Source organism: Polypterus senegalus, chromosome 12 (genome assembly GCF_016835505.1).
Source record: "Polypterus senegalus isolate Bchr_013 chromosome 12, ASM1683550v1, whole genome shotgun sequence".
NCBI lineage: Eukaryota > Metazoa > Chordata > Cladistia > Polypteriformes > Polypteridae > Polypterus > Polypterus senegalus.
In genome coordinates, this window is record NC_053165.1 from 122,784,258 (window position 1) to 122,811,569 (window position 27,312).

Genomic DNA, 27,312 nt, shown 5'->3' on the forward strand with positions numbered 1-27,312 from the left:
TCAGGATCAATACTACTTCAGTTTTAAATGTAAATCAAAGTTAAAAACGTGCTTTTTCCTTAAAGCAATTGTCAGTTTGTGCAGGTCTACACTATCACTCCGCTTATCTCAGTTGCAGGGGACCACCTTTAAAACGCTGGCCTCAGGGGTTTTCTTTCCACCCCTCGCTGAGACCTGAAAACTGCTCCTCCCCTGCTGTTCTCTGTTGCTGCCAGCCACTCGCCTCGCTACCATAGAACACCTCTTCCTGTTTTTCCTACACAACTAGCAACCTACTTGACTGATTGCCTCCTGTCACATCAGCAATCTGCACTGCTATAAACTGTGCTCCGGTGTGCAGCGTAAGAGCTTTGTGTCCTTGCCTTTCAACAAAAGCGGCTCTCTTATGAGAAAGCAGATATGACAGAGCAGCGATCTGTGACAAACTAAGTTCTCCTGCATTTCTCTTCTGTTTCTCAGGGTCAAAAAACCCCGAAATCAAAGCGTGTGCTTTATCACTGAGCAGTCATTGCTTAATCTGTATGGCATTCTCCTTATACATTTTTACGTGTACTGCTAGCTGCTCGCAACTTTTTGGCCAGGTGTTTCTTATTTCTTTTGCCTTCTCAACTAACTGCTTTGTAATCATTAACCACACACAACCTGTATGACCAGCAGACAAGTGTATGTTTTCTATTTTAGCCGCTTTTGCCCCCGCTTTATGTACAGACAGCTTATCTGCGCCTTTGATTTGCGCAGCTGCTGCACCTGACTCCACCCTCCTCGAGGAAAGCACAAGAGACTGCGATTCTTCACTCTCTACAGCCATTGCCATTAACGTTGCGGCTGCTGCTGCCTCCGTTTTTAGTGGAGAAAACACAGCTGTAACAGCTGATTCTACCGTAAACCTAACAAACTTTAGAAATGCTGTTAATGCACGCTGACGTGTGCCGGCTGTATGCCAGTATGTGATTACAGCATATTTGCCGCCTGTGGATGATCCATCCATGTCTTTGAAAAATGTAACCAAACATGCAAAAATGCAACACATGATTACTCCATTAATCCTGCTTGCAGCGCCAAAATGTATTATCGTGGTATTTTCCTCTACTTACCTGTTTTTTCAAGGGTAAGTGTTTTCATCAAGTTCGTTATCGGGTTGGTCAACTGTTGCACTTTTAAGATGAACACACACACACACATAGCTATACACATACACAAAAACCCTATCCACAACAGTGCCCCATGAATGATACACACACACGCTGATTAACCCATAGCACTTTAATTAGGGACTCACTACCACCAGCACTAACAAACATGCGGGTGTCCGCTTGACACACAAGTCTCTACACTATGTAAAACAATGTTTTACTTCCATCGCATTTGTACACTAGGTGCCCTAAAATTCACATTCATAAACAAACACATATATCAAAACAGTATTTGCAAACACGGTGCAAAACATGGTTACCCCAAAATCCTGTCGTAAAATTACAAATAGACTCAGTCGTAAAAGGAGGGGGTTGGTAAACACTAAATTACATTGCTTTGCCTAAATCTATACTAATAAAAGGCAAAGCCCTCACTGACTGACTGACTGACTGACCCACTGCCTCATCACTAATTCTCCAACTTCCCGTGTAGGTAGAAGAATGAAATTTGGCAGGCTCATTCCTTACAGCTTACTTACAAAAGTTAGGCAGGTTTCATTTCGAAATTCTACGCGTAACGGTCATAACTGGAACCTACTTACGTACATATATACAGCCATTGCCTGCAGCTCGGTCGGCGTGTGAGACGGAGTTGCGTCCCACATCGTCACGCCTCCCACGTAATTGAGTGCCTGCCCATATAAGGCCGTTTGTCAGCAGCGATCCAATAGACACGCTGCCGCTAAATATTCACGGGTGAAGGACTGTGCTTATGCAAACGAAGATGAGATGGTCAGGGATAGACTAGTATTTGGCACAAACTCAGCGAAAGTGTGAGAGAAACTTTTAAGTGCCGGGTCTTAGCTAACATTATATAAAGCCGTGGACATTGCAAGATCGCACGAGATAGCACAAGCACAGCCGAGAACCTTTGATGCATATACTCCGAGTGGCTCACGTGAACTGACTTTGCAGGGCTAGGAAAGGTAAACCCGTGCATGCAGTGTGTGATGTCTCAGATAAAGAGGAAGACGAGCAGCTTATTGTTGCAGTAGGAAAGGAACAACCTTCTGACGGTGAACAAGCCTTTGTACACATATCAATAGGAAAGCAAGGTGTAAAGCTTAAGTTTAAATTAAGTTCACAGACAGGCTGACGCTTGTGTTTGTCATGCCTACGACGAATACGATATTCGCAAGATACAAGTTTAATGAGAAGACGCAGGGTATAAATGAGACTTTTCATCACTTTGTAACGGAGTTAAAATTGCTGTAACGGAGTTAAAATTGCTGGTGAAGGACTGTGCTTATGCAGACGAATAGGAAAGCAAGGTGTAAAGCTTAACTTTAAATTAGGTTCATAGACACGCTGCCGCTGGCGTTTGTCATGCCTAAGACGAATACGATATTCGCAAGATACAAGTTTAATGAGAGGAGGCAGGGTATAAACGAGACTTTTCATCACTTTGTAACGGAGTTAAAATTGCTGGTGAAGGACTGTGCTTTTGCAAACGAAAATGAGATGGTCAGGGATAGATTAGTGTTTGGCACAAACTCAGCAAAAGTGTGAGAGAAACTTTTAAGTGCCGGGTCTGAGCTAACATTAAATAAAGCCGTGGAAATAGCAAGATCGCACGAGATAGCACAAGCACAGCTGAGAACCTTCGTTGCATGTACTCTGAGCAGCTCTCGTGAACTGGCTTTGCAGGACTAGGAAAGGTAAACCCGTGCATGCAGTGTGTAATGTCTCAGATAAAGAGAAAGATGAGTTGCTTATTGATGCAGTAGGAAAGGAACAACCTTCTGGCGCTGAACAAGCATTTGTAGACATACTGTATCAATAGGAAAGCAAGGTGTAAAGCTTAATTTTAAATTACGTTCATAGACATGCTGCCACTAAATATTTGCAGGCAAATCTACAACTTAATACCAGGAATGCCTGTTAAACATCTTAGATTCACGAGTACCGATTTGGGTAGTGATCACTTCGATGAATGAAACCTGTTATCTTTATAACGGTTGATAACAAAGATGAGATGGTCAGGGATAGACTACACAAACATGGAATGTAATTTGAACACAACACATCCTCCAAATACGAACCTGATTGAAAGAAATAATGATAATCAAATCCTTGATGACAGCAACACTCATAACAGTCACAAAACAGTTACATTGACAATCATGTTATGTTATTTTTAAAATGTTTCCTTTTCTTTTTCATAACGTCTTTAAAACACTACTTCTCCGCTGCGAAGCGCGGGTATTTTGCTAGTTACAAATAAAAGACGTACAAAATATTTATCAAATTAAATGCAAAATTTCACATCACAACACCAACGAAAATTGTAATTTTAAGAAATGAAAATCATCTTCAGTTTTCCAGAGACACACACAAACATTTATAGACACCATGTTAAAATCTAATTTTTTCAATGTTTTGAACATTGTACAGTAAGGAACTGAACTTAACTCGATAGTGAATATTTTGACCCCATCACTAAACTTCCATTTAATGAAAATAAAATATTAAGGACTGAAAAGATTGATTATGGAACCGAGCCACAGGGGATGCCCAAACCAATGTGTTTCTTTGTGCCAGTCCCAAGCCTGGATAAATAGTGACAGTTAAGTCAGGAAGGGCATCCGCTATAAAATTTTGCCAGATTAATATGCGGACAACAATACAGATTTTTATACTAGATCGGTCGAGGCTCGGGTTAACAATGGCTGCTACCAGTACTGTTAGCCAACAGGGTGCTATTGTTGGCCGAAGAACAAGAAGAGGGGGCAGACATGTCCTCAGTCAGAACGAGAGGAAGAAGGTAAAGAGAGTGGAACTGAGGGTAAGAACACTGAATTTTGGCAGTATGACTAGTAAAGGGATAGAGTTAGCTGATGTGATGGAGAGAAGGAAGGTTGCCATAATGTGTGTGCAAGAGAGTAAATGGAAACGGAGTAAGGCCAGGTGGATCGGAGTTGGATTCAAATTGTTCTATCATGGTGTGGATGGGAGGAGAAACAGGGCAGCAGTTATTCTGAAGGAACAGTATGTCAAGAGTGTTATGAAAGCGAAAACAGTGTCAGACAGTGTGAAGATTATGAAGCTATAAATTTAAGGTGTGACGATAAATGTTGTTAGTGCATATGTCCGGCAAGTTGGTTGTGCAATGGATGAGAAAGAAGATTTCGGAAGTGAATTGGATGAAGTGATGGGCAGTGTACCCAAAGGACAGAGAGCTTCTTGTATATCCAGATTTGATTCAAATGCCTGAAGTCAGAATGTGCTGATCAACAAAACCTTTACCATACAGACGGAAAAATCATGAGTGAGAAACATTTCAGTTTATTTCTCAGGTGTCTGTGTTTTGTTGACAATAATTCACCTGCCACTTCGCACAGGACTTTTTTTAAAATAAAATGTCACTGATTGAGAGACTGACTAGGTCAACATACAACATTAGCTTATTGCTGACCAATCACTTTTGCTTTAAAAAGGTTGTTTAACAACAAAACAATACAAACCTTGTAAAGTTTCTGAGTTGGCAATGTATCTACTGAACTACAGGTAGGTAGGTAAAGAGAGTTTGCCAATTGGTGAAAAACTAAATCTACTAATATGTTTTTGTATTTGTTTTATATTTATTAATTTATCATTTTTCATGTACATTCACATCTCAAAATACCTGATATTGTGAAAATGATCCAGTAGCAGAATTTGTTTTTTAAACATTTGTCCCCCTTTTTTTCAATTTTTCTCTCTCTCTCAAAATAGATTATTGAAATATCATAGTCTTTTTGTTCATCAACCATGTAATACATATTACATACCAGGGACTTTTCCGGCCTTGCATCCAAACCTGCTGGGGTAGGCTCCAGGGTTCCTCCGATTCTGTTCTAGATACGTGTGTTTAGAAAGTGTACTGTATATATTGTTCCCAATCTAAGATGCTGTTTCTGTTGTTTTGCTGCCATCCATACATTTATTACCTGCTCTTACTCTGCTCATTAAGGGTTTTCTGTTCTTATGTGTGGGCTCTTCAAGTCTCACTATCCCTAAACTTGACACTACATGCTTGTTTTTCTTTGTTTTTCTCAATACAGCTAGGTGGGGTCTGCACACTGATTCAAGCCTAAGAGTCCTGTTCTTCCTAAGACCCCATGATTTTATTGATCTTACCTTTCTATTTTCTGATTTTTGATATCTTTTCACACCTGCAGGTGGCAAAATTCTGTCTATAAAGTTTATGTGCCTGAGATGGAATCAGAGGTCAATATGTCTGGTAGAAAATAACAAAGCGGAGATTTCTGAGAATATTGAAGGCATTCATTATAAACACATTGGGGCGGAATATGTTGTGTGATGTAGACATTTAGAGTTAGAAAACCCTCAAACCTTAAAATTTACCTAAATTTCATTACAAATTGGCTCATTCTGTGCAAGAAAACAACAACAACAACATTTATTTATATAGCACATTTTCATACAAAAATGTAGCTCAAAGTGCTTTACATAATACAACTACAACAACATTTATTTATATAGCACATTTTCATACAAAAAGTAGCTCACAGTGCTTTACATACTGAAGAAAAGAAAAATAAAAGACAAATTAAGAAATTAAAATAAGACAACATTAGTTAACATAGAAAAGGAATAGGAAAAGAAGAAAAGTGCGCACATTTGTTTAGCATGAATGACATAGAAAATATTTTAAAAGTTGCATAAAATCGTTCATATTCAGTGTCTGGTTTTGATTAAGCTTGTTTTTATCAGACAAAAACAAAACCATATAGTAAACCATGTAGTGTAGTAAGTTTTAAACACATCCAAACCCATTAAGTGTAGTCCTGTCTGATTGTGACACAAAGTTAAACTCCATAGTAGCTCTTTAGCTATACCATAATTACTAAAACTAAAACTGAAACTGATAGATATAAAAATAATATAGAAATGTCTTTGTGAAATAAAAACTAAATTAAAACTAAAAATAAAATGAAGGAAAACTTAAATTAAACTCAATTTCCAAGTAAGGTCAGAAAAAATATAGAACTAAAAACTAATATAAAAAGGCAAAACTACAATAACCTTGGTTGGATGATGTGGTAATAGTGAATCAGGAAGTGCAATGGATTAGCAAGGAGGAAGTAAGGATAACTATGAAGAGGATGAAAGATGGAAAGGCTTTTGGTCCAGATGACATACCTCTGGAAGCATGGAGGTGTTAAAGAAAGATGGTAGTGGAGTTTTTAACCAGATTGTTTAATGGAATCTTGGAAAGTGAAAGGATGCCTGAGGAGTGGAGAAGAAGTGTATTGGTATTCATTTTCAATTCAATTTCAATTTTCAATTGTGATTTTGTATGAGGAAGTTGGGAGTGGCAGAGAAGTATGTAAGAGTGGTACAGGATATGTACGAGGGAAGTGTGAAAGTGGTGAGGTTTGAGGTAGGAGTGACAGAGGCATTCAACGTGGATGTGGGATTATATCAGATGTCAGCTCTGAACCCTTTCGAATTTGTAATGGTGATGGACATTATTTGAAAGGAGTCACTGTGGATTATGATGTTTGCCGATAACATTGAGATCTGTAGCGATAGTAAGGAGAAGGTTGAGAAGACCCTGGAAAGGTATATGCTCTAGAGAGTAGAAGAATGAAGTAGGAATAAGACAGAATACATATGTGTAAATTAGACGGAGGTCAGTAGAATGATGAAGATGTAGGGAGTAGAGTTGGCGAAGGTGGATGAGTTTAAATACTTGGAATCAACAGTACAGAGTTACAGGGATTGTGGAAAAGAGGTGAAAAAGTGAGTGCAGGCAGGGTGAAATGGGTGGAAAAGAGTGTCAAGAGTAATTTGTGACAGATGGGTATTAGCAAGAGTGAAACGGAAGGTCTACAGGATGGTAGTGAGACCAGCTATATTATATGGGTTGGAGACGGTGGCACTGTCCAAAAAACAGAACACAGAGCTGGAAGTGGCAGAGTGGTGTGTATGTGGTGGTATGGAGAAGTATGCCAGTATTAAGTTTTAGTAAATGGATGTGCTACCTGTGTAACTATGTATGGATAAGCAATGGCAAGACTAAACTCTGCCATACACAAGGTACACAACAGATTCTGAATTAAAGGATGTATATTTCTTTTAATGTACAGTATATGTTTTAATTATTTTATACATTTTACTGTTTTAACAATTCATTCCATTGTAACATGCTCTACAAGATGGATGTAACAAGTACTTCGTGTGCCACAATTGGAATGTGATGCAATATATTATCTGCATACAAACATATCTTCAGATTCTTTGTAACAAACCAAAGGAGTGAGTAAAGGACTGGAGACACTGCAACATTTTGCAACTAGCTGAAATGTGCATATACTACTGTAGATTAGTAGTGTGGTATATGGCCGGCTTGTCATCCCGGCCAGTACTCCCAGGCCGCCAGATGGAGCCCTCCCTGCAGAATGGAGGTGCCCCAAAGACCAGCAGGGAATCATGGACTATGTAGTTTTTATACACGACCCTGTTGGATACCACAAGGGCCGCAAGAGGGAGCTGCAGGGAGGACCGAAGAATCATTTGTGCCCTATAACCCGGAAGTGTGTCATAGGAAGAGCGACAACAGAAGTGACGTGCTTCTGGGGTGAAGAAAAGGACTTGTACCTGACCCGGAAGTGATACAGAATCACATAGACTGGGAATTGGGAACACTTCCGGGTCAGGGTGTATAAAAGGACTGTGGGAGCTCCCAGACGGCGAGCTGAGCTGGGTGGTAGGAGGGCAGCGCGTCTGGGAGTGGAGGATTGTTTATTGTTATTGTGATTAGTGAATTAATGAGTATTGTGGAGGAGAGGGTGCTTTGTGCACTGTTGTGTATAAATAAAGTCAACATTTGGACTTTTATCTGGTGTCTGGAGTCTTGGACAGGGGTTCAAGGGAGTGATAGCTCCCCTATCTATCACAGTAGCTAACATCTATCCATCCATTATCCAACCCACTATATCCAAACTACAGGGTCATGGGGGTCTGCTGGAGCCAATCCCAGCCAACACAGGGCGCAAGGCAGGAAACAAACCCCGAGCAAGGCGCCAGCTCACCGCCGGTAGCTAACATTAGATTTCATAATATAGATTCATATGAAAAATGACCAAAATGTTATGGAAAAAGAATGTTTATCAATGTATACACAAAAATAATGTTTGACTGTATAATATTTCATTAATGAGTATAACACATTATGCTTGCCAGCTGCATCCCATTTCAAAGAGAACCTTTAACTAATTGAAGCATAACTGACTAGTGGATGGCAGTGACCATAAAGGTCCCTGCATGACCAGCCCACTTCATCTGGAAATGTTTAAAAGAAATCCATATTACCTTGTTTCCAGGTTTCAAACATCGAATCAAGATAAAGCGATTCTTTTTAAAAGTACTTCGGAGTTCATGACACTTATCATAATTATCCAAGCAAATTTTTTCAATTAAGTCTTTTTCTTCCTATACAAAAAAAGAAAAATCAAAGTGACAAGTTCATAAATAGCAGTTGAAAGCAACTGACAAAATTACCACATGAAAATGTAGGACTGGCAATTGTTAGAATGCTGCAAAACATAGAGCATATACAATGAACTAATTCCTAAATGCTGTTAAAAAAAAAAAAAAATAACTCTTACCCCCTACAGCTTTTAAAAGAAATACATTCAACATCAAAACACATTTAATAAAAATTATAAATATGTTTTGCTGTTTCCCTTATCTGTAATAAATCTTAATAAGTTAATTTCTTCTCTGCCTGTTCTTTTTATAACTGACTAGTTGAAAGTTTAATCATTTTATACATTGCTTGCATTTTGAATTAACAAAATATGAGTGTGCATCTTCTATTATGGTCATAGCAACTGGACGTGATGAACCTGTCAAGTTGCATTTTCTATCTGCTTCCTGTTTTCTTTCCATGTATTTGAAAAAATGGCTTGTTATGAAAACAAACAGACCTTTGTTTATTTAACTAATGTCATTAAATAATGTAAATGTAATGCTGAAATTTGCTACACCTTTAATTTCATGGTAAATTGATGTGGGTTTTAGGGCATTTTATGCCTCTTTAGATAGAAGTATTTTAGAACTAAAATAATTCCTTCCATAAATTCCACTAACTGAAATTCAGGTTTGGAGGCAAAGCGTATCTTGCCAACTTTGGGCGTAACTCTGACTATGGCACCAATTCATCACAAGGCACACTCACACATACAGACTATCACTCCCTCATACAGAGCTAAGTTAGAGACACAAATTAACCTGGCAATCATGTCTTTGGGAGATAAACTGGAATACTAGGCGAGACATTCACGTAGACACTAATAATGCCTAGGTTCAGAATCAATGCCAGGACATCACAATACCATCCAAACTAGTTTACTGAACACTAAAAACAAAAATAATTTAATTCTGATTCCTGGCCAGTTGATATATGTCTTATTTTCAGATTTTCTGTCAAAAACATAGCTATATTTTAAAATGAACTTTTAAGTATTGACTGATTTATATTAATCTATGACTGCACCCATAAACAGTATAGGATAAATTACATACCTTTTATTATAAACACAACAAAAGACCTCTGCTTACAAAGTTGTGTAGATAATTTCATAACAGTTACCTAAATGAGTTGCTTAAATTGTGGTCTGCGTAATAACAACATAATAACATAAGGAACATTTAACTATTTAGTAAACCATTCAGCTTAAACCAACTTGTCAAAAAAAAGTACAAAAGTCAAAACACAGGAGTTCAAATAACAAAATAGCATGGATAGCATTTTTTTTTCTTAACACAGTCACATTAGATGACTACTTCATTGATTTTAAGAAGTAGCCTTAATTTACATAATCTTAGCCCGTAAGAGGCAGTCACTGGCATGCTCCCATGAAGTGGATCGTCTAATACAATATGCCCAATGTCTGTGACCATCAGACTGGCTGCAATACTATTGTACAGGTTTGATTTTCTCTTTAGCAGGACAGGAAGTCTGTGTGCAGGAGAGCAGGCAACCAATGAATTCTCACCCAGAAGTACAATGCATAGAATGTAGTGACAAGTAATAAAGAAAACACATGCTTGAACCTCGTTAACAAAAGAGATGCTCCTCTTTCTGATGTATCATGTTTTACATACTAAAACAGAATGAAAAATTAAAGGCTGAGACTTGACACAAAATAGATTAATACTATTCATGAAATCTGATTTGCTTGTAATAGACGAAAAGTGATACCCATCAATTTGATTTTTTCAGACTCTATAATATACTAGAATAGGGAACTTACATGCCAAATTTATGGAAAATCTAACTTGCCATTATAGAGAGAGAAAACATCTCCACAGATTTCCTTCAAATTGCCCCCAAGGCTTCTATATTAAGCATGCACATCTCTGATTATAATTGGATCATTTTTTAATAGAAATGGAAACCATTGTTCAAAAATGTAAAAATAATATCAATGGATGATCTAATACTAAGAATCGCATTAGACCAACAGATTTTAATGGCAAATCTAGGCCAAAACAACATTAGGACTGAGCAGTGGTCAGTTGAGTACAGACAGGTTTAATATTATGTTAATTAATTAGCAAAAAGGTCTCAGGTGTGAATTGAGCTTGAAGATTAATTATTGCCCGTCAACAAAAAAATCACTTACTGAAAAGAGACTTGTCTTAAAAAAATGGGTATGCTTTCATCATCACCATATGACTTTGTGTAAAGCCAAAACAAGATCTGAACATGGAGTAACAGCATGCATGTCAAGATGATTTTCCTTATTTTGTGTTTTTTTGGAGTCATGTAGAGCAGGATAATGCTCTACCCTCAGATTTACTAAGTGTGAAGCACAGTGTTTTGCTGTTAATTGTGCTGCATGTATAATAAGATTTTTATGGAGACAAATGTTATTAAGGGAGCAATTTTCAACTTTTCTTGCCATTTACAATTCACATTCATCTGTAAGGTGAAATGATATTGAATGAATTAAGAAATTTTTGTTAACTGACTTGTCACATCATTGACATCATGTCTGTATTTCATGCTCGGCATGTTTAGTGATCACACTGTTCCTGAATCCTACCTTGACCAGGCCCACCTCTTCCAAGTGGTCCAGGGAATGGTATGATTGGCCCAGCACAAAGTGATTACATTAGTCAAATGAACTAAACTTTGAGAGTTTACATGAGGACAAAGTGCTCAGGCACAGAACAAATTTCTACTTATTTGTACTTCATAAATCTGTTTAATATCTGATAAACTTAATTACCTCATTTTCATAAACTAATACTTCAGTTCTGTTGAGGTGAATGTAACGATCTTTGTAAGTTCCCAGGATTCTGCCAGTTGATTTTTTCAACCAACCAGTTTTGCCTTTTTTTTCTGCAGTTTTTGGCTGCTGCAGGGTTTTCTCCACATCCTAGAAAAATAAAAAAACAAATGAGTGACAAAGAGTTTTGTGAAACTAAAATCTGCAAAAATACACAATTACTCTGGTATAATATTGTCCTTCTGCTATACAGTTTGCTAAAGATAGGATACAGCTCCTTGTATCTTTGGAGGTCTTGTTTATAGTTACCTATTTTAAAATAATAGCAAAGACCTCAAGAGTTAAATAAATTTCTAATTATTCATACATGTACTTTTAAAAATGCTTCAATTACTACAGGAGCAAATTTGCTGTATTTTGTTTGAGAATAATTTTCATTACAAAGCATTAGTGATGCACATACAGTGAAGAAAAAGTAAACATAAAGCATCAACCTACTGTATCTGTATGAGGGCATAGGAAGGTGGAGGTGAAGGTATAGGCTGTCGTATCAGACTGTATCACACTTTTGTAATCAAGCATGACATATTGAAATATATGGGGAAAAAAGTGAACTCAGCAATTCAACACATAAATTCATTCACCAAATTAAAGTGTTTGAAATAATCATCCCTCTTTCTTAGGGCCTCATGTATTACTCTGTGAATAGAATTCACACCAAAACATGGCATACGGACAAAAGGGGAAATATGCATACGCACAAAATATTCAGATGCACAAAACTGTACATAAGCCAACTTCTACTCATTTCCGCTCAATAAATTCCTGTCAGCGTGAAATATAATGCACATGCACACACCTGCCGCTCTTCCCTGACAGAATTACACCCCTTTGAATGTGTAAATCAATATAAATAGCCCCTTAAGTTCAGCATTGTGTGAAAAGGCAATGGGAAAAGCATGGGGGAAAAAAAGAGGAATTTCACCGAATGCAAAATGGAAGCAAGGAAAAACGTACTATTTGTTGGCTTATGCAGTGATATAACAAAAGAAAGCTGTTCAAGTGATACAGAGTGGTGGATACACTCGAAAGTTCAAGTTCAGAAAGTCACGCAGTGCCCAAAATAAAAAAGAAGTGGTCACATAGGAAAGTTGCCTGGAAAAGGCGAGTCGTAGACCACTGTCTGAGTGTCATACTGAAGCGTATTAAGGTAGATAGAAAAGAAAACAGAAAAACAGAACCTTCCAGATTTTCCTCATCTTGCACCCTCATCCACTCAGGAAAAATTATTGCTCAATTTCAAGGAGTTAGACTCCATCTCTACAATATATAAAATCCTTTTACAATCCCTTCCTTTCAAAGATCCAAGAGGACACTGGGAAAATGACCTCTCAATTAATATATCAGAAAAGGAGTGGAAAGTAGCAATGCAGAGAATTCACTCAAGCTCCATATGCGCAAAGCATACAATTATACAACTCAAAATTATATATCGAGCACATCTGTCTCGACTAAAACTCTCCAAAATGTTTCCAGGGTATGATCCAACCTGCGAACGTTGCAACCAAGCCCCAGCCTCACTAGGTCACATGTTCTGGGCCTGCTCCAAATTAACATTATTCTGGACAAAAATTTTTATTTACCTCTCAGACAGTCTTGGACTCACAATCCCTCCTAACCCATTAACAGCTGTGTTTGGGGTTCTTCCAGAGGGTCTTAAAGTGGAGAAAGACAAACAAATTGTGATTGCATTCACTACACTGTTGGCACGCAGACTTATTCTGATAAACTGGAAGAACCCAAACTCTCCTCTTTTAAGTCAGTGGGAAACTGATGTGTTATATTATTTAAAATTGGAAAAAATCAAATACTCAGTTAGAGGATCTGTGCAGACTTTTTTCAAAACATGGCAGGATCTAATCAGTAATATTTTGAAATGATTTTATAAAGCACAGAGAATTTGTTGATTTAGGTATTTTTACAAGCCTTAAATTTTACACCATTTGGCTTGCTCTCTCTCTCAAGGGTGGGGATCGATCTGTTCTTAGCATAATTCTTTTTTTTTGTAAAAACTTGATTGCTATGTATTGATTGTAATAAAATTAATAAATAAAAAAAAAAAAAAAAAAGAAAAAAAGAATAAGGACACAGTTGGGTGGTGGCCGAAGGCGGGGACCTTGGCGGTCCGATCCTCGGCTACAGAAGCTGAAGGGGAAGGAGCCTGAGCTGGTGCGCGAGGTCGAGAGGTTCCGGCTAGATATAGTCGGGCTCACCACGACACACAGCTTGGACTCGGGAACCAATCGCCTTGAAAAGGGCTGGATTCTCTACTACTCTGGAGTTGCCCATGGTGAGAGGCGGCGAGCAGGTATGGGCATATTTATTGCCCCCCGACTTGGAGCCTGTTCATTGGGGTTTACCCCGGTGGACGAAAGGGTAGCCTCCCTCCGCCTTCGGGTGGGGGGATGGGTCCTAACTGTTGTTTGTGCATATGCCCCGAACAGCAGTTTGGAGTACCCACCCTTTTTGGAGTCCCTGGAGGGGGTGCTAAGAGGGCATACCTTCTGGGCACTCCCTCGTACTGCTGGGAGACTTCAGTGCTCATGTGGGCAATGACAGTGAGACCTGGAAGGGCGTGATTGGGAGGAATGGCCCCCCTGATCTGAACCAGAGCGGTGTTTTTTTATTGGACTTCTGTGCTCTTCACGGATTGTCCATTAAGAACACCATGTTCAAGCATAGGGGTGTTCATATGTGCACTTGGCACCAGGACACCCTAGGCTTCATTTCAATGATCGACTTTGTGGTCGTGTCGTTGGACCTGCGGCCACATGTCTTGGACACTTGAGTGAACAGAGGGGCACAGCTGTCAACTGACCACCACCTGGTGTTGAGTAGGCTTCAATGGTGGGGGAGGTTGCCGGTCAGGCCTGGTAGGCCCAAACGTGTTGTGAGGGTCTGCCGGGAACATCTGGCAGAGTCCCCTGTCAGAAGTAGTTTCAACTCCCACCTCCAGCAGAACTTTGACCATGTCCCGAGGGAGGTGGGGGACATTGAGTCCGAACGGGCCATGTTCCGTGCCTCTATTGTTGAGGCGGCTGACCAGAGCTTTGGCCGTAAGGTGGTCGGTGCCTGTCGTGGCGGCAATCCCCGAACCTGTTGGTGAACACCGGCGGTGAGGGATGCCGTCAAGCTGAAGAAGGAATCCTACAGGACCCTTTTGTCCTGTGGGACTCTGGAGGCAGCTAATAGGTACCGGCAGGCCAAGCGGAATGTGGCTTCGGTGGTTGCTGAGGCAAAAACTCGGGTGTGGGAGGAGTTTGGGGAGACCATGGAGACCGATTTTCGGACGGCTACGAGGAGATTCTGGTCCACCATCCAGCGTCTCAGGAGGGGGAAGCACTACAGTGTCAACAGTGTATATGGTGGGGATGGTTCGCTGCTGACCTTGACTTGGGACGTTGTGGGTTGGTGGGGGGAGTACTTCGAAGACCTCCTCAATCCCACTAACATGCCTTCCAGTGAGGAAGCAGAGCCTGGGGACTCTGAGGTGGGCTCTCCCATCTCTGGGACTGAGGTCACCAAGGTGGTCAAAAAACTCCTTGGTGGCAGGGCCCCGGGGGTGGATGAGTTAAGCCCGGAGTTCCTCAAGGCTCTGGATGTTGTAGGACTGTCCTGGTTGACACAACTCTGCAACATCGCATGGACATCGGGGACAGTGCCTCTGGATTGGCAGACCGGGGGTAGTGGTCCCCCTCTTTAAGAAGGGGGACCGGATGGTGTGTTCCAACTACAGAGGGATCACACTCTTCAGCCTCCCAGGAAAAGTCTATCCGGGGGTCCTGAAGAGAAGGGTCCGTCAGATAGTCGAACCTCGGATTCAGGAGAAGCAGTGCGATTTTTGTCCTGGTCACGGAACAGTGGACCAGCTGGAGGGTGCATGGGAGTTTGCCTAACCAGTCTACTTGTGTTTTGTGGACTTGGAAAAGGTGTTCGACCATGTCCCCCAGGGAATCCTGTGGGGGGTGCTCCGGGAGTATGGGGTACCGGACCCCCTGATAAGGGCTGTTTGGTCCCTGTACAACCAGTGTCAGAGCATGGTCCGCATTGCCGGCAGTAAGTTGAACCTGTTTCCAGTGAGAGTTGGACTCCGCCAGGGCTGCCCTTTGTTACCGATTCTGTTCCTAACTTTTATGGACAGAATTTCTTGGCGCAGCCAGGGTGTTGAGGGGGTCTGGTTTGGTGGACTCAGGATTGGGTCACTGCTTTTTGCAGATGATGTTGTCCTGTTTGCTAAATCAGGCCGTGATCTTCAGCTCTCTCTGGATCGGTTCGCAGCTGAGTGTGAAGTGGCTGGGATGTGAATCAGCACCTCCAAATCCAAGACCATGGTCCTCAGCTGGAAAAGGGTGGATTGCCCTCTCAGTGTTGGGAGCGAGATCCTGCCTCAAGTGGAGGAGTTCAAGTATCTCGGGGTCTTATTCACGAGTGAGGGAAGAATGGAGCGTGAGATCATCCGCAGTCTGTCATGGTGAAAAAGGAGCTGAGCTGAAAGGCAAAGCTCTCAATTTACCAGTCAATCTACGTTCCTACCCTCACCTATGGTCAAGAGCTATGGGTAGTGCCTGAAAGAACGAGGTCATGAATACAAGTGGCTGAAATGAGTTTCCTCCGCGGGGTGTCTGGGCTTTCCCTTAAAGATAGGGTGAGAAGCGCAGTCATCTGGGAGGGGATCAGAGTAGAGCCACTGCTCCTCTGCATCGAGAGAAGTCAGATGAGGTGGCTCAGGCATCTGATCAGAATGCCTCCTGGACGCCTCCCTGGTGAGGTGTTCCGGGGACGTCTTACCGGGAGGAGGCCCCAGGAAAGACCCAGGACACACTGGAGGGACTATGTCTCCCGGCTGGCCTGGGAACGCCTCGGGATTCCCCCGGAAGAGCTAAAAGAGGTGGCCAGGGAGAGGGAAGTCTGTGCATTTCTGCTCAAGCTGCTACCCCCACTACCCGATCTCATATAAGCGGAAGAGGATAGATGGATGGGTAAGGACACAGTAAAGAAAAAAGGTCAAAATGTCGACTTTAATTTCGAAATTTCCACTTTAATCCTGTAGTTTATTTTGTCATTATAGTAGAACGTTGTAAACTTCATCTTAAAATTGATTTTTAATTTACTAGTTTCTCAAATCCCATCGTAACTAAAGTAGCACATTAAATGCTTCATATTCCATGTGTGTGAATCACTATGTGCTTCATAAACAGGCTTTCTTTTTCACAGACAGGAGCATGCAGGCACTCATCTCCATACAGAATACATTACATTCATGATATTACAGCTCTCTGAACATTTTAGAATACTAAGATGTATACCTGATATCATTTTCATGATGAAATGCATTAAAGCATTTATTAAACATGGGAGCACTGTGGCATAGTGGTAGCAATGAGCTGGCGCCCCATCCAGGGATTGTTCCTGCCTCCTGCAAGATGCATGCTAGGTCGTGCGCAACCCTTAATGAAATCATTTATTGCAGCAGTACTGTGTCTGTAAAATGTACAACCCCTAAATCCTTCCATTCTGTTTTCTTTCTCCATGGAACCAATCAAGTCAAGTCAAGTCAGGTACCATGCATCGATACAGTGCGTTGCCGCACCCACTACATGACGAAACAACGCGGGATCACAGTTGGCAACCCCCCAGGCAGAAACACAGTCCAGTCCCACCCTCTGGAAATGACACTCTATCTGCCATAGCCAAGTGTTACATGGCCTGGTCCAGCCACTCGGGTCCCCAACAATGAGGATCTTGCAAGCCGGATCACCCTCGAGGAAACACGCCACATGGCCATAGTGCCATAACTAACGCTCCCTCACAGTGCAGGTAATGTGCCTCATTCAGGACTCCATGAGCAACCGCTCATTCAAGACAATGTCAAACCAATGGTACCCAAGGATTTTCTGGAAAGACACAGTACCAATGGAGTCCAGTCTTCATCTCAGGTCACTGGAGAGCATCCATGTCTTGCAACCATTGGAAGCATCAGGTGTCATAGACGCCTAAGGGACGTGTCCCTGCCGGGACGCTGGAAGAAGCAGGGGACCGAAAATGGGACAATACAGTGGTACCTTGGTATACGTCCTTAATCCGTTCCAGATCCCTGGACTTATACCAAACAGGACTTATACCAAACAAATTTTTCCCATAAGAAATAATGGGAAAATGATTAATTCATTCCCATGAAAAAAAAATTCTATTGTTATTGGCATATTATACATTGATGGGGTTGTATAAAATAATTTAAACACTGCTTAATACTAAAATACATAAATACAAAAGCAATTAGATGAAATAAATGAAAATGACTTGTCCGATAACAATGAGTTTAATTTTACTGCACAACAAAGGAGAGCGTTACACCTCTTCCAAAGGAGCCTCTTCAGGCGAATGTGAAGCACTGTCGTTGTTCTTCTTCTGGCAGTCTTCAATCCAAATCCCTAAAGCAGATTCCATCCAGACTACTGACTTATTACATCCACATACAACTCGCTTTGCACCCTGGTTAAAAGGACACTGCGGCCGTAGATCTTATATTCCTTTCCTACTTTTTAAATAAAAGAATCTTAGCCTTCAACAAATCCAAAACGTTTACCTTTTCGGCAATCATTAACATCTTCCGTTTGCACTTGGGCACAGCCCCTGAAGCAGTAGCAAATCGTTTTGGAGCCATAATGAAGGGCTTGACTATGCACAAAGATAAACACAAAGAGCACAAAAGTTAACTCTTTACACAGCGAAACACGTTGATGCTGAATGAGTGAGACGAGACTTCCTGGTTAACACTGCATTCAGCACGCAGGAACTTAACTGCATGCTCTGATTGGTTACCTTGTCAGTCAGGAGAACTTAACTGCGTGCTCTGATTGGTTAGCTTCTCAGTCATCCGCCAATAGCGTCCCTTGTATGAAATCAACTGGGCAAACCAACTGAGGAAGCATGTACAGGAAGTAAAAAGACACATTGTCCACAGAACCCACGGCAGCTTAAAAATCCGTGGTTATATATTTAGTTATGCTTTCATCTAAAATCCACGATAGAGTGAAGCTGCGAAAGTCGAAGCGCGATATAGCGAGGGATTACTGTACAGGTTAAAACTTGGCCCTTTTTTTTTGAAGTCGCGCGCCCGGTATACCACACGTGTTGTTCTAGCACGCGAGTTGTATTCCAAACAAAGGTCGTATACCAAGCAAAATATTTCGCCTCTAAACAGGACGTATACCAAGTTGGACTTATTCCAAAGCAGACGTATACCGAGGTACCACTGTATTTTCCCTGGAGCACAGGAGGGCGGCCTCTCTGGAATTCATGGGGGTCACAGAGCTTTGAAGCTCAACCCTGTACAAAGGAGTCACTGCCAGGGGGCACCTGGAAGTGGTTGGAACCCTGGATGGCAGCACTTCCACCACACCAGGAAGTGCTGCTGGAAAAAATCCCAGGGGCACCCGGAGTATTTCCGAGTGCTCTCCTGACACTTCCGCCACACCAGGAAGTGACGTCAGAGCCACCTACCTCCAGAAGCTGAGCTGGAGTTGGGTGGAAGGAGACAAAGATTGTGAGGAGGGGAGAGGAGGTCATTGTGAGAGAGAGAGAGAGAGAGAGACTGTTGGTATTTTGGTATTGTGTGCTTAATAAAAGTGTGCATTTTGGACATTCCAGTGTCCGTCTGTCTGTGTTCGGGGGCATGCTTTCACACAGGACTCTAAAGACTTGGACCTTCGTCCTTTTGCATAGATATCGGAAGCACCACACACCCCTTTCCAGCAACCTCATGATCCCCCATGCTCTCTTAATCCATCTACTGACTTCATAGGAATAGTCACCAGAGACATGAATGTCACTGCCAAGGTAAGTAAACCTCTCGACAAGGTCGACGCTCTCTCCACAAACAGACACACTGCTAATGGCTGTGCCCAAGAGGTCATTGTCACAAGCTTCACAGACACTCAGACTCCTTGCTCAGTCTCTCGAGCACCCCGATCAGAGCCTCAATTGACTCATTGTCAGCAAAGTCAAGATCTGTGAATCTTTCTTCACCAACAGATGCCCCACAGCTGCTGGACCCCACGACCTTGCCCAACACCCAGTCCATACAAGCAGTGAACAGACTAGGAGCAAGAACATACCCCTAACGAACCCCAGAATCAACTTGGAAAAACACACTCTGCACAGAACTCACAGTACCAGTGTACAGCTCGGCCATGATATCCAGCAACCTCGAGGGGATCCTGCAAAGCTTCAGGATGTCCCACAGGGCAGCTCGATCAACTGAGTCGAACACTTTATGAAAATCAACAAAGACTGCAAAGAAACTCTGCCAGTATTCGCATTTGCGCTCCATGAGAATCCTCAGTGCCAGGATGCGGTCGATAGTAGACTTCTTAGGCATAAAACCAGACTGTTCTGGTCGCTGGCAGGTGAGCAAGTGATCACGGATCTATACTGAGAGCAGTGTTTTCCCCCTGCAGTTGTTGCAATCCAGGCAATCACCCTTCCCTTTCCAGATAGGGACAACATGTCCCATTTTCCAGTCAGTTGGGATGATGCAAATCTCCCAAATGGAAGCAAAGATTGCTTGCAATGCCAGGAGGACATCCTTACCACCAGCCTGGAGAAGTTCACCCCGGATACCACTGATCCCTGCAGCCTTTCCTCCCCTCAGCTAGTTTAACCCCTGTGCAATCTCAGTGAGATTGGGTGATTCACAGCTAACTGGAAGATCAGCCTCAAGGATTGTAGACCCAGAGATATCTAACGTCCTAGCCGGAGGATCATCTTTGAATTGCCACACAATAAACTCTGTAATAAATGTAAACCCAGATGTAAGTTTAGAATGCAGATTCTTCAAAATTTTTAAAGAAACACTGAATAATCTTTGCAATACATGTTTAATTACTCCATTCATCTGTCCATTCAGGGTAGTGCCGGTTCCAGTAAGCATACAGTGAGATTTAGGAACAATCCTTGGAATCACTGCTACCGCTGCATCACCGTGCTCCCACATATTTAATTATTAACAGTATACATTATTTAAATTAAGTGAACAATTTGTCTGTATAATGTTCTATACATACTTTAATGTGTTTCAACTTATAAATTATATCAAGTATACATCCCATTATTCTAACAGCACACAGCTCAAAGAGGATAGCTCTTGAAAATCTAAATCAACTTAGAAGCCAGTCATCATCTGTAAATACATGCTCTCTTCTATTGAACTGAATCAAATTCCTTTATTGTCACTGTATGGTACAATGAGATTCAAAATGCAAATCCTCATAATACGATACAAAACAATGAAAAATATATAGTATGAAAGCATAAGTACAATACACATGTACATATAGTGCAGACAGTGCAAATGATTCATGAAGTGGCTCGGGTTATGCAATATTACAGTTGTACTGCAAGTTTACAGTGAGGTAATTGTAATTATAGTATACGTACAAACAGTTCTACTGGGAGCACTTGATGGACTGATTGAGTGTGTTTAAGGCTCTTGGGATGAAACTGTTTCTGAACCTCGATGGGAGAAGTGGACTGTGCGCATGGCTGAGTGGAATCCATGCAGGTGCTGGTGGCTTTCCTGAGGTAGCGTGTGCTAAAAATGTCCTCCAGGGCTGAAAGTTGTATCCCAATAATCCTCTGCACTATCGGCACAACCTGCCACAGAACTTCCTAATAAGCTGCTGTACAGCTGATTGCACACTCAGATACAATGGGTTAAAATACTCTGAGTGGTGCACTGAGATTAACAACACAAAAGCAGCTATGATATTTGGAATAGCCTGGCCATTCTGTCAGTGGCGTAGCTCGAGTTCGTGCCGCTCGGGGCGGGCGGTGCTTCAATTTGCCGCCTTCCAACATATCTGAATATGTTAAACTATTTAAATAGAAAATTAAAATGACGTATAGAGAAAAATTAAGATACATTTTGCATAGATTTATTCATATATAAAGAAACAGCAATATTTTTTATATACATTCTCATGCACGCGCGAGTAGGAGACCGCGGACGGATCTTAACACACTTGGGAAGACATTCGCCGGCAGGGAATGGCAGGGTACTAACCTTTCTCCTTTGCTTTCTTACAGAAGAAAAGACGCTCTGCCACCATAAGCCTCATTTTCCCGCAGCACGTTACCTCCGCCCTTCCTCCTCCATTGTTCCTGACGTCATCCATCCCATCTTCCCCCACGGTTCCTTCCTAGCATTCCTCCACTTCCGGCTCCTCCTTCATAAAATGGCCACCGACGCCATTATTCAGTGTCGTGTATATGTGAACTTTTGTTTATGTATTTTGACCCTTTGTTTCTTTTTTACTGTGGAGAATTTGACAGTATACGGGGCCAGAAACCCCAAACCTTTATGTTGTGTCCTGATTCGTATTTTACAACATTCATAAGCATCAACTAGACAAGAATATAGTATAGACACACAGATAAGGCATGTTCTAATTATTAGTTTAACATAATTACGCTACGAAAACCACAACCAAAGTAGGGTACAAGTGATAGGTGGGGAAGTTTTCATGCAGAGCAAGAACGCATTCGAATTAATAACGAAATTATAAATTGTAAATTAGTTGTTTATCTTCCTAGAAATTATTATTGGTGTAATGTTTGTGTTTATTTTTATTATTGCCTCATACATTTCAACTGCTGTGTCTGATGCAGGACAGTCTGAACATTATTTTTCAAGCATTTGTGACACGCACCTCTTTGAACGTAACTATTACCTAACTGGTAAAGGATGTCTATTCGCCAAGTTGTCTTTTCGCCGAGTTGACTGTCACCCAGTTGTCTTTTCACCCAGTTGTCTTTTCATCATGCTGTCTGTCGCCCAGTTGCCCCTGAATGAGTCATCATAGACTGTGTGCTGGTGTAAAGTGAAGAGTTAGCAGGGATAGCATTTGCATGACCTAGGCCAGACATCTGGTAGATAGCTACAAGTAGAGGAGTGAGTTCAGAATCAGATAAAAAGTTCTGGATGGTACTTCAGTAGCTACTGCATCCCTCATGGCCAGAACAGTAAAGGGATTAAAGTTACGCATAAATAGTTATCTGTTCAGTTTCTTTTATTATTGCCTCATACTCTTGATCTTTTTGCATTTGTTTAATAAACTGCTTTCTGTTAATAAACTACTTTCTGTAACTACTTACTTGGTCTGCTGCACTTTCTTCCCAAACAAAGTACTTGGTTATACAATATGTTGCTATTGCTAATTGCTAATTTCAATGCTAAAATGCTAATTATTACTATCTATTCACTTAACTATTATTTATTTATCTATTATTGCATAGTATAGTTCTTTGCTGTCTTACACTTGTATATTATGCACCATGGTCCTGGTGTTTTTTTGTGTCACTATATACTGTGATACTGTGGATGGAAACCGTGCAGGATTTAGGTATAAGCTACACAAGCTATAGCTTAGGGCCCCCGCCTTCTTGGGGGCCCCCAAAACAAATCATATTTGGCACTTACATAGAATATCTGGACTTATAAAGGGCCCCATGTCTCAAATAGCTTAGGGCCTTATCAAGTCTAAATCCAGCCCTGGATGGAAAGTATGACAATAAAGCCTCTTGACTTGATTAATGGTGCAAAATGACAGTTACTTTTCTCAAAGATCCCATTTAATATTTGATTCCTGTATACCGCAGCTACAACACTGATCCATAATTAGAATGGATACAGTTTGCTCATAATAACTTCAACAAGAAAAAGTGAAAAGAAGGTGACACACCACACTATCATAAAGACATTTAGTATTTTCATAAAATGCCAAAGATGTGGCAGTCTCACGAAGGAAATGGTAGGATGACTTCACATATGTCACTGCTGTGCTCACTTTTTAAAGCAGCCCCAGCACAGGAAAGCGAAGGGTATGTGGTACATTTAGCTTTCCATATATTTCGGTACACTTTTGGTCAAGCGTGGCATTAAAATGGTCATGTGGTCTTAGCAGCTGTTTTGAGCATATTACATTGGATTCAGAAGGTATTCAGACCACTTCAATTAGCTGCATACTTTATTGTGATGTAAATTTCATTTTTAAAAGGATAAATGTTATTTTTGCTCATCAATCTAGACTCAATAACCCAAAATGATAAAGTGAAAAAATTTTCTAAGGTGTAAATATTTATTAAAAATCAAAAATTCAAATCTCTCACTCATACAACTATTCAGACACTTGATTCACTACATTTTAGAAGCCCCTTTGGCAGAGATTATAGCTTTTGAGTCTCGGTAAGTCTCAACACATATTTGCATACCTGAATTTTGACATTCTATCTCATTCTCTCAGGAAAGTCCTCTCAGCCTCCACTGGACGGGATGGGAAGCATCTGTAAGCAATTTGCCATCTTTAGGTCTCCCCGTTCATATTTTATGGGGTTTAAGTCTGGGCTCCGGCTAGGCAACACAAGAACAGTAGGACACTTTGCCTAAAGCAACCCCCGCATTTCTTGACTATATGCTTTGGGTTATATTGCTGAAATCACCCATGTCTAAGGTCACATTCACTTTGAAGATAGAGGTCCTTGAAGAAAACTATGCATTTGGCTGCATTCATCCTTCTTTTAACTCTGATCAGTCTTCCCTGTCCCTGCCACTGAGAAACACTCCCAAAGCATCCCATCTTAGCAAAGGACTTCTGATGTTATGTTAAGAGTGATCACCAAGTTCTTGATTGCCTCCCTTATCAAGGCCACTTCTTGTCTGATTACTCAGTTTGGCCAGAGAGTAAATCTAGAAAGAGTCAAAATTCTAACATTCCATAATTACTGATGTAATCCTGGGAATGATCAAAGCTTTACAAATGATTGTATACCCTTGCCCTGATCCATGCCTCACACAATTTGATTTCACAGATCTACAGAGAGTTCATTGGACACCATGGCATTGTTTTGTCCTGACATGCACTGGGAATTGTAGAACCTTATATACACAGGTGTGTGCCTTTTAAACAATGTCAATCTAAGTTTTTCACAGGTGGATTCCAGTCAAGTTCTAGACATACCTTAAGGAAAATTATTATTATTTTTAATTATATTGATTTTATTGAAATAACACAACATTCCATACAAATAGATCAATTTTACAAGAATGGGTTTGAAAACAAATCAACCCCCACCCCAAGAAAGAGAGCATGGGTAGCAGAATAAAACTTAAACCTAGTAAAAATTAATAAACAGATAAATTAATATGTGAATATACTGTAGATGAATGGAGAAGAAAAAAAAGGAATAGGGAGAGAAACTGCTTCCACAGTGCTTTAAAAGCTTATTATAAAATGTTGGCTTATTCTAAAACCTGATAGGTTTTCAAAAATTTCTGCACAGATCCTCTAAGTGAGAATTAGATTTTTTCCAATTTCAAATAGTATATAACATTAGTTACCCACTGACTTAAAAGGGGAGAGTTAGGATTCTTCCAGTTGACCAAGATAAGTCTGCATGCCAATACAGGGTGATCCAGATCTAATTATGCAGATCCAGATCGTCTGGATGACTTTGATTTATGCAGGGACGATTCCAGTTTGGGGCAAAGACGATTCTTCATGTCATCAGTTTGCACACTCCTCAATGGTCTGGGATTTTTCGGGTGATTTTCTATGTAATAAACTTAATAAGTTATAGCGTAATGAAAATTGCATAATTAGATCTGGACCACCCTATAGTGTAGTAAAGGCAATCACAATTTATTTGTCCTTCTCCACTTTAAGCCCATCTGGAAGTACATCAAACACAGCTGTTAATGGGTTTGGAGGCTGCCTGAAAGGCATTTAAAAACTTTTGTCCAGAATGATGTTAATTTGGTGCAGGTCCAAAACATGTGACCCAGTGAAGCTGGAACTTGATTGCAGCATTTATAGGTTGGATCTTGCCCTGGAGACATTTTGGACAATTTTAAGCAAGACAAGATGTGCTCAATATATAATTTTGAGTTGAATAATTGTATGCTTTGCACATATGGAGCTCAAATTAATTCTCTGCATTACTACCTTCCACTCCTTTTCTGATATGTTGAGGGAGAGATCCTTTCCCATTGTCCTCTTGGATCTTTGAAAGGAAGGGACTGTAAAATGGTTTTACATATTGCAGAGATGCTGTCTAAGTCCTTGAAACTGATCAATATTTTTCCAGCATAGATGAAGGTGGGAGGTGAGGAAAATTGGGCAGGTTCTGTTTAACAAAGTTTCTAATTCAAAGATAGTGAAAGAAATGTGTTGCTGGAAAGTTAAATTTAGAATATAATTGTTCATAGGATGCAAAGACGTTGTCTATATACAGATCTCTTGCTTTCCAGACATTAAAAACTGCATATGTTTTCTCTATCTTAAAATGCATCCTACACTGGTTCCATATTCTGAATGAGTAAAGCACAATTGGGTTATTAGTGCATTGGCGATAATTTGCATTTATTGAGGCGCAAAGCAAGGAATATAAAGAGGAACTGCAGTATTTTATTTCTATTGCAGACCAAGCCTGTATATGTTCATCTATTTGTGTCAATGTCCAGGTTTTAATATGTTGTATGTTTGCTGCCCAGTAGTAAAACTGAAAGTTAGGTAGGGCCATGGCACCTTCTGCCTTTGGCCTTTGTAGGGTCGCTCTTTGGATACATGGATGTTTTGAATTCAAAATAAATGTGGTTATGGTTTAATCTAATTTCTTAACGAACAATTTATTGATGTATATTGGAATATTTTGAAATAAAAAGAGAAGCTTAGGGAGGATATTCATCTTAACAATATTAATTCTTCCATCTAAAGTGCGATGAAGGGTTGACCATCTATTCAAGTCTTGCTTGATTTTTTCCATACAGACAGCGAAATTTTGTTGATAAAGAGCTTTATGTTTACTTGTGATGTTTACTCCTAGATATTTAAACTGATCTGCAATGATAAAAGGGAAGGTGTCCAATCTAATATTGCGTGCTTGAGAATTCAATGGAAAGAGCACACTTTTAGTCAAATTAATTCTGAGGCCAGAAATCTTTTGAAATCCTGTTAGTGCTTTTAGGATAGCAGGTACAGTATTTTGTGGTTCTGATATATACAATACCATATCACCACCATACAGAGAAATGTTCTGTTCTAGTTGGTCTCACATAATAAAAGGGATTATGTGAGACCAACTAGAACAGAAAATTTCTCTGTATGCAGGTGATATGGTATTGTATATCTCATAAGCATTTCAACAATGAACTGATTATTAATACAAACTGAAGCTTCTGGATTGATATACAGTAGTTTGATCCATGCACAAATGTTCGGGCCAAACCCAAATCTGTGCAGGAAGTTTCATTCAATCACATCAAATGCTTTTTCTGCATCCAAGGATAATAAAATCTCTGGGATGTTTGACTTTGCTGGTGAGTATACTGTATTACATTAAACAGGCATCGAAGATTGGACGCTAAATGTCGGCCTTTAGATAGATAGATAGATAGATAGATAGATAGATAGATAGATAGATAGATACTTATAGGGGAAATTCACATAATCCAGCAGCAGTATACTGATACAAAACAAAAAAAACAATATTAAATAGTAATAAAAATGAAAAATGAAAAAAAAAAAAATAAAAATAAAAAAGCAGACAATAACTTTGAGTAATGTTTGCATTTACTCCCCGGGTGGAATTGAAGATAGCATAGTGTGGGGGAGGAACGATCTCCTCAGTCTGTCAGTGGAGCAGGACAGTGACAAAAGTCTGTCACTGAAGCTACTCCTCTGCCTGGAAATGACACTGTTAAGTGGGTGCAGTTGGTTCTTCATGATTGACAGGAGTTTGCTTAGTGGCCGTCACTC

General features: G+C 40.5%; 1 protein-coding gene across 1 annotated transcript in view; it reads right to left on the reverse strand.

The window, feature by feature from the left end:
* The window catches only part of plekho2 (pleckstrin homology domain containing, family O member 2), a 219,178-nt gene that overhangs the window by 124,366 nt on the left and 67,500 nt on the right, over positions 1–27,312 (reverse strand). The window contains exons 2-3 of the mRNA XM_039773352.1: positions 11,441–11,590; positions 8,514–8,633 (exon numbers count right to left, since the gene is read on the reverse strand). Of these exons, the coding sequence (XP_039629286.1) occupies positions 8,514–8,633; positions 11,441–11,590 (270 nt within the window). The remainder of the gene's footprint in view (positions 1–8,513; positions 8,634–11,440; positions 11,591–27,312) is intronic.